Source organism: Peromyscus leucopus, chromosome 9, assembly GCF_004664715.2.
Source record: "Peromyscus leucopus breed LL Stock chromosome 9, UCI_PerLeu_2.1, whole genome shotgun sequence".
NCBI lineage: Eukaryota > Metazoa > Chordata > Mammalia > Rodentia > Cricetidae > Peromyscus > Peromyscus leucopus.
The window spans coordinates 72,517,412-72,530,484 of record NC_051070.1 but is presented as its reverse complement, the minus strand read 5'-3'; the positions used below and the strand labels follow the sequence as shown (position 1 = coordinate 72,530,484).

The window sequence follows — 13,073 nt, the reverse complement described above, 5'->3', positions numbered from 1 at the left end:
CAGTTCCTGATGACCCAAAGAAGGCTGGTTCTGTTCTGCCTCGGTGTTTTTTACCACCAGGGTAGGTTCAAGACAGACCTGAGTGCAAGTGTCCCGACACAGACATTATCTGGGCCAAAAGTAGTTTGGAACTATGCTTTCATCTGAGTGACAATTTCAACCACATGCAGTATGCGAACCACTGGAGAGATGAAATTTTAAAAACTGGTATGCTTTGGTCAGTGTTGTGATCCAGTGATTAAGGAAGCATATAAATATAGAAAAGGCTGGAGAGGTGACTCAGTGGTTAAGAGCACTGACTGCTCTTCTAGAGGACCCAGGTTCAATTCCCAGCACCCACATGGTAACTCACAACTATCTGTAGTTCTAATTCCAGGAGATCTGACACCCTCACACAGGCATTCAGGCAAAATATCAATGCATGTTAAATAAAAATAAATAAATCATTTTTTTTAAAAAAAAAAAAAGGAAGAAAAGGCTAGAGAAAATAGTCTATTAGATCAGTGTACAGAGAACAAGTCTTATAGCAGGCCCTCACTACTCTCCACTAGGAGAGAAGAGATTTTCATTTCCTCAGGATGATTTTAGTAAGCCCTGATGTAGAAAGAACAAATTAGAAATTAAGAAATACTTAAAAGTAATTTTTTACAGTAACCTGACAATCCTATGTGCCTTTGCAAGGCATATTATTTAGTGTTCACACTTAATCTTGTATGTACCAAAAGATTTCAGGGCCTCTAGCAGTACATCTGAAATCCCCAACCCCAGGAGGCCAGAGCCCACAGGGCTAGAGCCATATGTTTCTATAATTCAGAAGAAAGGGGTTTTGTTGTTAGGGTGAACCAACCAGATGAGAAATGGGATACTTGAGTGGGAGAAAAGGGCCGTTTTCTCCAGGCAGAGAGCAGAAGAGAAAATATAGGCAGAAATGCAAGAGCTACCCTGCAGAGCCTGAGTGGTAGTATGTGTGATCCCAACGCTGTATTGTTGTCCTTAACTATACAGATGTGGGAACTGAAATTTCCCAGAAATATTCATGACTTGCCCATGGCCACCAGCTGGTGACACACCTAGGATGTGAATCCCACCAGATTCGTTCCCCTCCAGGGACTGTTCTCCCTCCACCAGGTAGCCTCTTGAGTGTATAAGTGTTATGCCATTGGGGCCCCAGCTAAGAGCAATGTTAATGAGAGGTGGATGACAATTGGTGAGATAGACTAGGGCCAAGTTGCATCTTTGAATGCTAGGCAAAAAGATTTGGCAGTAAGAACCACAGATTAGGCTTTTTGGAGAAGATGTTTTATTTTTATTTAGGTGTCTGAGAGAGTGTATACATGTGAGTGCAATGCCCATGGAAGAGATATCAGGTCCCTTTGGAGCTGGAATCACTGGCAGTTGTTAGCTGCCTGAGATGGGTACTGGAAATTTAACCCAGGTCCTCTGCAAGAGCATTATGTGTTCTTAACCACTGACACATCTCTTCAGTCCTGACTATTCTTGAGTCATAGCATAGCTGTTCTGTGAGACAGTGTCGTGATATATTGTGTACCCTAATAAACTTGCTTGGGGGTTGGAGGACAGAGCCAGCCACTAGGTCAGACATAGAGGTCAGGCAGTGGTGGCGCACACCCTTAATACTCGCTCGGGAGGCAGAGATCCGTCTGGATCTCTGTAAGTTCAAGGCCACACTGGGAACAGAGCCAGGCATGTTGTGGCATACACCTTTAATCCCAGCACTTGAGATCTCATATCTTTGCTTAGGAAGGACACACGCCTTTAATCCCAGGAAGTAATATGGCAGGACACAGAAAGGTATATAAGGCACGAGGAAACAGGAACTCACGCTCTTGAAGCTGAGGATTTTGTAGAGGTAAGAACATGGCTGGCTTGTTCTGTTTCTCTGATCTTTCAGCTTTCACCCCCACCCATATCTGGCTCTGGGCTTTTTATTATAAGACCTTTTAAGATTCGTGTTACAAGACAGGGTATCAGGTATTCCTCAAACTAGCCATGTGTCTAAGACTGGCCTTGAACTCATCTTCCTGCCTGTGCCTCCAGAGTTCTGTGATTACAGGCATGTGTCACTGTACTCAGGTGTCATAATCTGCTCTTGAGCAGGAATAGTGTATAGAAAATCCTGTGTGGGGAACATGACTCTAACGGGAAAAGAGTAATAGAGCCAGTTTGTGGAGTAGAAATGAGCAAAGTATTGGATTTGGAAAGGTGGTCATTTGGAAGCCTCAGGTAAGAGGCCCAGATAATCCTCAAGATGTGAAGTAAAAGGACTTGGATCAGGCTGGAGAGATGGCTCAGCAGTCAAGAGCCCTGGAAGGTCTTCCAGAGGTCCTGAGTTCAATTCCCAGCACCCACATGGCAGCTCTTGACTGTCTGTAAACTTAGTTCCAGGGTATCTGCTGCCTTTCTGATATCTTCTTCCAGCCCCCCTGGGCATGACCCATGCTTGATACATAGACATACATGCAGGCAGTACTCCTGTACACATAAAATGAATTTGAAAAAGACTTGAATAAGGATGCAAGAATGGGAATGGAAAGGAATGTATGTTTGTTTGTTTGTTTGTTTAATAGACCAGGCTGGCCTCAAACTCAGATCAACCTGCCTCTACTTCCCAAATGCTGAGACTAAAGGCATGTGCTGCCAACCCACCACACCCCACCCTCACCCCCGACGACAATAATGAAGTTATAAGATTACAAACTGTTTAAAGGAATTAGGACCTGATTATCTAAGACAAGAAAGCGACCAATCTGCAATGGGATCCCTGAAGCTCATCTCTTACAGGGCTTTTGCCCAGAAAAGAACCATTAAGGGACACTTGGGAGTGCTCAGAAACTTATCTGGGAGATTTTGAGAGTTCCAGACTTGCTCTCTGGTACATTTCACACTACTTTTATATAGACCTATTATACTCCAGGTCCTCTGCTTTTTCCCTGCTGTGGTTGTTTTTCCACAGCCAGAGGGATTCTGCATGCTAGTCAGTACACCTGGAAGATCAGGCAGGAGGGCAATGTTCAACTCAATTCCAGATGCTTCAGTGGCTGGATCTCCCCATAGTGTACATGCTAAACTCCTCCCTCCCAACATGACAGCATTAAGAAGTGGGACTTGGGGTGCTCATGATGAGGTTTCAGGAACTAGATTAGTGCCTTTATAGGCCAAGGGGATTCTACCACGTGAGGGCATAGTGAGGCCAGAACCCATAAGATTAGTAAACTGAGCGGAAGTGATCAGGGGAGTTTGATCATCTGAAAATGCCAACAGGCTGGCAGCTGGCTCAGTTCAAAGGTCCTGTCTTGCCAGCCATGACCCCACAGCCACTACACAGCTTGAAGCTCTTGCTCATTTCAGTGCCGTGGCTGGACAACCCTGCAGAGGCAGGGGCATTGATATGCCAACCTCTGCTTCTGAGGCCAGAAGGGAAGACAGCAGAGGCAGAAGTGATGTCACGCTACACTGTGACATCACAGTGTTTCTTTTCTGCTGTCTTCACTCATTTTTTTTTCCTCCCTGTTCCCACACCTTCCCCCCAGTCCTCTGGCTCCCACATAGCTGCACACACTTGTATCCAAAAAAATCACAGACACCACCTGGGCCCCCAGGTATGCGAAAGCGGGAGGCAGGCAGGGAGGGAGGATTGCACGGGAGTTTAAGCTTGCCGGTAGGCTACGCAGTGGTGGCTGGGGAGGGAAGGCTCGTGCCGGAGCTGCATCAGTGGGATGGAAAGCTGAGGGAGACAGTGGAGAGCAGCAGGGAAGAGGACAATTGTTCCCGGGGCTGCTGCAGTGTGCCGTGCTCACCCCTCACCTCCCAGTCCCCTTCTTTACTCTCTGTCCTCCCCACCCCCACGTGCAGTTGGCCATGGCCTCAGAAGCAGAGAAAACATTCCACCGGTTTGCCGTCTTTGGGGACACATCCAGCAGTGGCACCGAAATTACCAACAAGAACTTCTCCAAACTCTGTAAAGACTGCGGCATCATGGATGGCAAGGCGGTGACCTCCACAGACGTGGACATTGTGTTCAGCAAAGTGAAGTAAGGGGCCGAAGCTGGGGGGGTGAGGTGAAAAGGTAGTTGGTCACGGCCCAGTTCTTTTTGCTGTTGTTTTGGGTTTGGTGGTGGTGGTGGTTTTTCGAGACAGGGTCTCTCTGTGTAGCTTTGGAGCCTGTCCTGGAACTCGCTCTGTAGCCCAGGTTGGCCTTGAACTCACAGAGATCCGCCTGCCTCTGTCTCCCGAGTGCTGGGATTAAAGCCGTGTGCCACCACCGACCAGCCAGATGGCACAGTTCTTATGATGGAAGATTCATAAGGAGCATCTGGCAGGTGCCAGGCACTGTCCGGATCCCTATCCTCAAGATTCATTGGCAGGATAAAAGAGGCCATGCCTGACTAAGAAAAAGGTAGATGTTGGGAGGCAATGACTTCACACTCCACGGTTACTGGATTTCTGTCCGACTGGCCAGGGCCAAGAATGCCAGAACCATCAACTTTCAACAGTTTCAAGAGGCGATGAAGGAGCTGGGCCAAAAGCGCTTCAAGGGGAAGAGCCTAGATGAGGCTTTGGAGAATGTTTATAAACTCATGGAAGGCAAGGACCCTGCTACCACCGGTGTTACTGTGAGTAACATTCTTCACTTTTGTCTGATCTTTTCCTTCCTGTCTCTTTCCGCCTCCCTCCATCCCTCCCTTCCTTCTTGTCTGTCTATCTTTCTGTCTAGCAGGACCTTACTCTATTAGCTTAGGCTAGCCTGGAACTGGCTGTGTGACCCCAGGCTAGTTGTGGACTGAAGATCTTCGTACTTCAGCCTTCCAAGCGCTAGGATTTCAGGTGTGCGCTGCCACACCTGCCTTCAGGATAGCATTCTTCACCTCCAGCCCAGAGCCCCACTTCCCTAGCCTCTACTGCTCCAGTCCCCCCGATTCAGGGCCCCAAGTCCTGTCGGCAGTCTAACTCAGGGGACAGACTGAAAAGCCTGTACTGGAAGACCTGAGCACCCTTGCAGTCATTCTGGAGGCGAGAGGACTGGGGCATGGAAAGAGAGACTTGCTCCAGGTGCAGCTGGCTACATTCTTAACCACAGCATAGCTATCTCACTAGTGGGGTTTAGACTCTCTTTCAAGTCTCATGTCTGGTCTAGACGCCTCAGTCTTCCGTGGCTTTGGAGGCACATTAGCACTGGAGGAACTTGGTGCCCGCTCCCCTGACTCCTCCTCCTCCGTACATTAAAGGTTTAATCTCGGACGTCCTGCCTCTCACCCCTCTTCTTCCTAAATTGTTCCCTCTGTACAAATAGTGCTCTGGACTCTGCACATTGGAGGCAGGGCTTGGGACTGAAGCCCTCTGGCACTGGCTTGATCAGAATAACTCCTCTGGATACAGAGAAATCCACTGTCCTTTCCCACAGCAGAACCCTCCGGTTTCAGGAGTAGATGGTTCTGTCAGAGTTCCTGCCCACAGCTGTGTCTGGGCCTCAGGAAGCAGCGCCATGCCAGAGGCAGCGCAAGCGATCCCAGCACGGGCCTTAGGGCTCTAAGACCCCCCCCCAGCACGTGCCTTAGGGCTCTAAGACCCCCAGCACATGCCTTAGGGCTCTAAGACCCCCAAGCACAGGCCTTAGGGCTCTAAGACCCCCCCCCAGCACGGGCCTTAGGGCTCTAAGACCCCCAGCACATGCCTTAGGGCTCTAAGACCCCCAAGCACAGGCCTTAGGGCTCTAAGACCCCCCCCCAGCACGGGCCTTAGGGCTCTAAGACCCCCCCCCAGCACGGGCCTTAGGGCTCTAAGACTGTATGTGGGGAAGGGCTGTGATAGCGCAGGAAAAGGAGGATGGCTCAACCCCCACCCCACCACCCCACCCCCGGCTTGCAGAAAGCAACCACAGTGGGTGGCGTCGACCGGTTGACAGACACCAGTAAGTACACCGGAACCCACAAGGAGCGCTTTGATGAGAGCGGCAAAGGGAAGGGCCTCGAAGGTCGGGAAGAGACCGCCGACAACTCAGGCTATGTGAGCGGCTACAAGGGGGCCGGCACCTATGACCAGAAAAACAAGTAGAGAGGAGCCGTCGTCCCCTGGCCCTGTGTTTTTAACACCAGGACATCTAGGAGATAATAAACCTCGTGTGTGCAGCATCTGGTGAGTTCTGTCTCATGAATGGGAGGACCAGATTGGTCCATAGACAGAGGAGAGAAGAGAAAGCCCAAGGAGCCAGGGTTTTCAGCCATGGACCCTTTCCCTACTGAGCCTCATGCATACTAACCATAACGAAGTCGTCTCCTTGGCAACTGCTCCTGAGAAACAGGACTGGGTAATGCATTTGGAGGTAAGAGTTAAATCAGATGCCGAAGGAAAAACATTTACTTACTGTGTTTACACATCAGTGGCCTCCATTCCTTCTTCCTCCCCAAAGGGAGTCATAGTTCTTGATCTGACATACCATGACCCAAATAATCTCTTAGCAGAGCCTTCAATGTGTCTCCCAACTTGCTCTCTGTTAGAATCCAAGTTTTGTTGGGCGCTAGATAAAAACCAACAAGGGGAGCCCAACACTGTTACAAATCACAAATGTATTTTCTGGCTGGGGAAAAGAGAATCTTTCTCTTTGGTTGGTTGGTTGGCTTGGTTTTTGAGACAGGGGTCTCACTGTGAAGCCCTGGCTGTCTTGGAAGCCTGGAACGCTGGATCAGGCTGGCCTTGAACTCACAGAGACACCTGCTAGGATTGAAGGTCTCCACCTCCACTGTCATGCCTACAGAACAAAAGACACTTCCAGCTGCCCAGAGCAGTTCTGAAGGATGGCCAGAAGTGGGTGGTCACCAGGACACCAAAAGCAGGGAAGGGAATTAAACCACAATTGAGTTGAATGCGTTTTTTAAACTTTTTATTTGGAAATGGTTACAGACTCACAAGAAGTCAATACAGAAAGGAGTTCCCGAACCTTTTGCCCAGCTTCCCCTCATGGTTCTTCCACTTTACAGGACTGGAAATTGGGCTGGCCTCATCATCTGCCACCTGAGTGGCACAGACCCTGGAGTCTGGGAAATGTTGGGTAGAGGTGAGGGAGGAAAGGGGGGCTAAGGGACCTTGGGAAGAACAGAAAAGAGAACTTGAGATACTGATGGGCCAAGGTGAGAGAAGGATGGAAGGCAGAGGTTGGGGAAAGGTAGGCAGCAAGACTACGAGTGGTCTGAGCATGGGGGAAAACAGCCCTAGGCTCCATGGTGAGGGAAGTGGGGGAAGGGTAGGGTATACAGAAGGGGAGATCACAGAGAAGTGCAGACTGGAGACGGGGCTCGGGGAATATGAGACCAAAAGGGTCTCAGGGTCGTAGGGAGGTTCCTTTTGCTGAAGAGTGGCAGGAATTATAAGGGAAGTGTGGGAGATGGACACTAAAAACAGGGATAGGGAGAAATACTGGAACTGGGTGCCTGTTGCTATGGTGTGAGTTGGGACCTGGGCCTCCATCCAGACGTCGGGATCTGGCCCAGTGGATAGACAGGCTCTGCCAGCTGGACACCCATCCGCTTCTTGGGTGGGTTTTACTGTCACTGGGGGAGGGAGGCTCGGGGTGGGGGTGGTGAGAAGGTGAAAAGACCCTGAAGGGGGGCGAGGCTCTGCCTCAGAAGTCAGGAAGACATGCAGCCAGAGTCCGAGTATGGGGACAGGCTTTGGGGTGGCATGTGGAGACCTGTAACGAGGTGGGACTGGTTTGCGAGCTAAGTCCCTAGTAGATGCCAATGATACCTATTGGCTCAGCGTTGTGCTTGCTGGAGCAGAGCAAGTACAGCCTCTGGTTGGTCAGGGTGCTGTTGTAGCTGCAGCTGGTTGGTGGCTGCTTAGAGTCCAGGGTGCAGACGGTAATGGGGAAGGAGTCCTGAGTGAGGGTGCAAAATTCATTGTAGTTCTCGCAGAAGCTCTCACTGTGTTCACAGAACTTCTGGATGTCTTTCCAGGGGGTGTGCACCACATAGTGGATCTTAGGACAGAACCAGTCCTGTAACCTGCCCCTCACATAGGCCATGAGGCCGTTGCAGTACCCGTGGAAACCCTTCGGGTATTTAACCATGGGGTAGTCAATGTGTAAGGTGCGGAAGTTCTTGATGGCCATCTGCATGTTGATGCCTATCGCCAGAGTTGGCCGTAAGACGAGCTGGAGGAAAAGGAGCCAGACCGCATCCCGTGCCATGCCTTCTGCTGGCAAAGTTACGGTAATTAGAGACACATTCAGCCTAAAGAGACTGTCCACCCTTCCCAGAGCTGCCAGTCTTCTCCAACTTTCCCTATAGGCCTCCCTCATCCTCTAAGAACTGCTCAGGGACACTTACAAATCCTGACACTCCAGAGAGGACACCTGCTCAAGGCCACCCCTCAGACCAGTCATCTACAGCTCACCCTTCTCTCCCGTGGTTCACCGTTGAGTCTCGGTCTCACCCAGTCCTTGGGCTGGAGCACAGAATCAGAGGTCCAGCTGGTCCTCGGGTGAGAGATGCTGCTGGATGCTCCCTGTTTCCAGGCCCCCCCTATGGTAAATACAGAGGGAACGGAGAACAGAGTACAGTGGCAGGTCTCAGACAGCTCTCAGGAAGAAACTGAAGTCAGGGAGGAGAGTCGGAGGCAGAGGTGTGCCTTGCCTAAGGCCACTTACAGCCAAGAGGTGGGATGAGGCTGAAAAGGTTGCTGGATAAAGACCAGTCTGGAAGGAGGGAGCGTCCCCTGGGTTTAAGAAGCCCTGTTCTACGTGGGTTAGCTGGGTAGGAGGAAAGATACATTGCTGTCTGGCCTGCTTTCTGGTGTCCTCAGAACTCTTAGTTCCAACCTCCTGGCCAGAAACCCCTAAGTCCCTGGATCTTCTTTGATGTCTGCTCTGGCCCACTGGTCTTGCTTCCAGCAAAGTGGGAAGGAAAGAACCATCTTGTTGCTGAAGAACAAAGTGTTTACCTTTGATCAAAGGTTCACCAATGTCTCATCCCACTCACAAGCCCCGGGGGCCGTGTGCATGGGCACTTCCCACCGAAATGACAGACTGAGAACAAAGAACCCTCACAAGGACTTCCCACAGTCCTCATCAATTCCCAGCTGATTGTGCCGACACCCTGCACCTATGACTCAGGGCCTATCAGGTCAGAGCCCTGCTAGAAATCTCTGCATGCTGCCTCTGAAGCCTCAAAGTTGGCAGCTTGGCTCTGAGAGCACTACCTGGGACCTGAGAGAATGTGAACCACCTGGCCAGATCAGATTCTTCGTATTGGCTGGTCTGTGGTAGCTTGTTCTGCTGAGAAAAGGGCTAACAAGTTCCTCAGCTTTTTATCAAATGTCTGGATCTTTATCAGAGTCAACACGCTAGCTCCCAAGAACCTGCTAGGTCTAGCCCTTTTGTCCCACAGGCCCTTCAACCTCTTCTCCCTACAGGTTTACTCCACAGTTGCACATTTGGGGGGTTTTATTTGGTGACATGGGTCTCACTATGTAGCCCAGGTTGGCTTCAAATTGGTTATCCCCCTGCCTCAGCCTCTTGCGTGCTGGAAACACAGATGTGTATCACCCCATCCAGCTCCTTGGGTTTGCTCTTAGGAGAACCTCTTCACCTTCAGCAGCAGCAGAAAAGGGAGTCAGTAGGCAGAGCACCGGGTGCTCTGGGGCTCACTGTGGAGCTCAGGGGAAGGAGGGATGTAGTCAAAAGTTTCTCGGGTCCCGCCTGCCCCCCTCCCCACCTCCCACCCCCGGCCTGCAGCCACTTATAAAATAATCATTCAGAGGCTTAATATTAATTACCAATTGCACAGTCTATGGCAGGCCTCTTGCTAGCTAGTGCTTACATCTTAAATTAACCCATTTCTATTCATCTATGTTTTGCCGCGTCTTCCATGGCTTACCGGTCTGTTGGCATGTTGCTTCTCCTTTGGTGGTGGTTGGCATCTCTCCGGACTCTGCCTTTCTCTTTCCTGTCTCTCTCTTTGGATTTTCCTGCCCACCTCTAGGCAAGGCAGCTTTGTTTATTAACCAGTGGGAACAATATATATTCGCAGAATACAGAAAGACATCCCCCAGCAGAGGAGTTGGTCTCAGAGAGAGACATATTGGTGTTCTCTCTGCGGTCCTCTGAATTTGCTCTTTCTGGCTGCACAAACTAGGGTCCATAATTAAATCTGTTCTCCTCAGACTTTGTTCTTCTGTGTCATTGTCTTTATTTTCCTGTTGCTATGATAAGCTTTGACAAGAGCCACTTAAGAGAGCAGGGTTTATTCTGGCTCACGTATCAAGGAGAGCCACCAGCATGGGGAGGTCAAGGCAGCGGTCACATAGAATCCAGTCAAGAAGCAGAAATGAATGAACACATGTTGCTGCTCAACTCCCTTTCTCCAGTCACACAATTCAGCATCCCAGGCAGGAAACAGTGATGCCCACCTCAATTAATGCAATCAGGACTGTGTCTTACAGGCATGCACAGAATCCCATCTCCCAGGTGATTCCAGAGCCTATCAAGTTGACATTAGCTCTAACCATCATAGTTGTGTGTATGCTTCCTCAGTTTTCTGTGACAAGCTTCTCTATCTCCTTAACCATCAACCACAAGGCATGATGGTAAAATCATCAAGGCTCAAGTCCTAGCTCCATAGTTTCTATGGCATGTGTCATCGCTTGAGTTTACCAAGCTTCTGCTTCATCTGCTCACAATGATAGAATGTTATACCTCATGGTGGTATTAGAACTCATGACAGTGTAAGTCATGAGCTTTTGCCCAGTGCCTGGCTCGTGGTGATTACTCAGTATGCACATGAATCCATAAGCCACATTCTCCCCAAATCTATCCCTCTCTTGTAGACTTCTTTCCCAGCTCAGCCTCTCCTGTTACCTGGACACAAGGCACTCAACTCCACTAAGTCTCAGTATCTTTCATTCAACTTCTGAAAAAGAAATTAGTTCCCATGGAGCTGGAGAGATGGCTCAACAGTTAAGAGCACTGGCTGCTCTCCCAGAGGACCCAAGTCAGTTCTTAGCACTCACGAGATGGCTCACAACCACCTGTAACTCCAGTTCTAGGGGATCTGACACTCTTCTGGCCTTATCACCAGGGATGCAGGTGATATAGATACATTCATGCAGGCCAAAATACTTGTACACATTAAAAATAATCTTCAAATTCCCTGTTTTATTTAATCCTTTGCAATGGTTTCACATTTCTTACAATATATAATCCAGTCAGCATCTCATAGGACACAAGACTGTCATAGTCTGGCTCTTATCCATGTCTGTATCTTACATCCCCGCCAGCTTCCCACCTTGTACTGTATCCCACACCCATGGCCCCATGCTGTCTCCACTCCTCCTGCCCTCTTGCCCCATTCATTCCATAACTAGTTCCTTTAAGGACAGTCCTGGGGTCTCATTCCAGAATTCTCAGCTTAGAAGACCTCCCCTGAGGATTGTGCACAATTAGGACAAGTGAGGATAAAGCCCTCAGAGGCAAGGGGCTGTCTGTCCTTCAGGTTGCAGGACGGTGCCCTAAGCCTGGCTGATGGAAGCTGTGCTTTAAGGACGTCAAGCACAAAGTCTACGGTCCCGGTTTCCACCATGCCATCTCACCCTTACTCCCTCCAGGCTGCAGCTGGAGCTTTTTATTGCTCTTTTTCACATCTTACATCACCACTCTCTAGTACCTCCACCCACTGCTACTCACCTGTGCACACAAGATTCCAAAATCTAAAAGCTCATTATAGAGGAAGGGGTTCACTTCCTGGCTCTTGTCTCATCTTCTGTAAGATGAGATAACACCTGCCTTAATTCAGAAGGCTGTGAATAATGTGTTACAATAAATATAAAATGCCTTTTAATTATTTTATTAGACAGTATGTAGACAGGTAACTGGAAACATGTTTCCTAGGTTCTACATTAATTCACTTTTGTCGTTTTCAGGGCCTTATTTATTCCCTAAGCAGACCTAATGACAAATCTACATCCCTGTGCCACCAACCCAGAGTCCCCACTAAATTAAGCCGCTGGGACCCGTCTCCACAAAGTTTCCAGTGATTACTATGACAGAATTTTTTTAAAGGTTTTAATTTATTCTTTGAAAATTTTATACATGTATTTAGACCATACTTTGCCCCATGCCCCCCCCAGCACCTCCCAGACCGCCCTTGCCTTGATCCCATCTCAACACTATGTCCTTTAAAAAAAGTAATCAACTAAATCCAATTAGTGCCACTCATGCATGGGAGTTGGGATGTCTAGGAGCATGGGCACCCCTACCAGCAGCTAGCTACACCCTTGAAGAAAACTGCCCCCCCCAGCAACCATCAACTGCCAACAGCTCCTCAGTAAGGGTGGGCCTTTGCAAGCCTCTTCTCCTTCATGCCGGAAGTTTGGCTGACTTGATTTTGTGGAGTCAGCCACAGCTGCTGTGAGTTCCTGAGAGCAACAGCTTTGTCCTGTGCAGAAGACAGCATCTTACAGCAGCTCTCCCTGACTGCTGGCTCTTATATCCTTGACGTTCCCAGAGCCTTGCAGGGAAGAGGTCGTGACATGGATGTAAGATTTAGGGCTGAGCATTTCACCCTCACTTTCCCCCTACAGTTGTGTTTCCGGAGTTAACACCTTCACTGCAGAGGGAAGATTCTCTGATGAGATCTGAGGGCTGCACTGATGATCCAATGTGAATGGTTTATCTAATTATTCTTTATCAATAAAAACAACAATGGGTATAAAGAAACAGACATGCATCCTTATATTCATAGTAATGGCAGTTTGATATGTCCATTTAGTAAAATTAGTAGTAGGTTCTCCCCTGGGGTCTATGATCTCCCCAGCCATTGGTTCTTGGCCAGGTTAACAGTAGAGGCATGAGTTCCGTCCTGTGCTGCAGGCCTTAAATACAATCAGAAAGCTGTAGGTTACACCCATAATATTCATGCCGTTGTTGCACCAACAGGCGTATTTCACCAGACTGCTGATTATTGTTGCTTATAGGGTCCACAGCTGCGCAAGATTGTCGATGATTGTATGTTTCTACTGGCTAGCTTCTATAGTTCTGGAAAGCGCTACAAAGCCTGCTTAAA

The 13,073-nt window shown here is 49.1% G+C and overlaps 2 protein-coding genes across 3 annotated transcripts; one reads left to right on the top strand and one right to left on the bottom strand.

Moving 5' to 3' along the window:
- Positions 1 to 2,661: 2,661 nt before the first annotated feature.
- On the top strand, positions 2,662 to 6,149 carry Tppp2 (tubulin polymerization promoting protein family member 2). The gene is made up of 4 exons (XM_028856081.2): positions 2,662 to 3,620; positions 3,874 to 4,052; positions 4,481 to 4,634; positions 5,887 to 6,149. Exons 1-4 carry the CDS (start codon positions 3,273 to 3,275, stop codon positions 6,070 to 6,072), a joined length of 867 nt encoding a protein of 288 aa, XP_028711914.1. The 5' UTR covers positions 2,662 to 3,272; the 3' UTR covers positions 6,073 to 6,149.
- A 727-nt stretch (positions 6,150 to 6,876) lies between these two features.
- Rnase13 (ribonuclease A family member 13 (inactive)) lies at positions 6,877 to 8,968 on the bottom strand. Of its 2 annotated transcripts, XM_037208821.1 has the most exons (3): positions 8,663 to 8,968; positions 8,410 to 8,537; positions 6,877 to 8,208 (listed from the first exon to the last, which is right to left on the bottom strand). In XM_037208821.1, exon 3 carries the CDS (start codon positions 8,201 to 8,203, stop codon positions 7,742 to 7,744), a length of 462 nt encoding a protein of 153 aa, XP_037064716.1. In that variant the 5' UTR covers positions 8,204 to 8,208; positions 8,410 to 8,537; positions 8,663 to 8,968; the 3' UTR covers positions 6,877 to 7,741. The 2 variants fall into 2 exon arrangements, with proteins under 2 accessions (XP_037064716.1, XP_037064715.1); XM_037208820.1 differs by having other exon boundaries at positions 8,410 to 8,968.
- Between the last annotated feature and the right edge of the window lie 4,105 nt (positions 8,969 to 13,073).

Excerpts from the sequence above, each read along its gene's own strand:
- Rnase13 (XM_037208820.1), bottom strand. The coding sequence starts at position 8,203 with ATGGCACGGGATGCGGTCTGGCTCCTTTTCCTCCAGCTCGTCTTACGG.
- Tppp2 (XM_028856081.2), top strand. The coding sequence starts at position 3,273 with ATGCCAACAGGCTGGCAGCTGGCTCAGTTCAAAGGTCCTGTCTTGCCA. Across the intron at positions 3,621-3,873 it reads GACACCACCTGGGCCCCCAG|TTGGCCATGGCCTCAGAAGC; the intron begins GTATGCGAAAGC and ends CCCCACGTGCAG. Across the intron at positions 4,053-4,480 it reads ATTGTGTTCAGCAAAGTGAA|GGCCAAGAATGCCAGAACCA; the intron begins GTAAGGGGCCGA and ends CCGACTGGCCAG.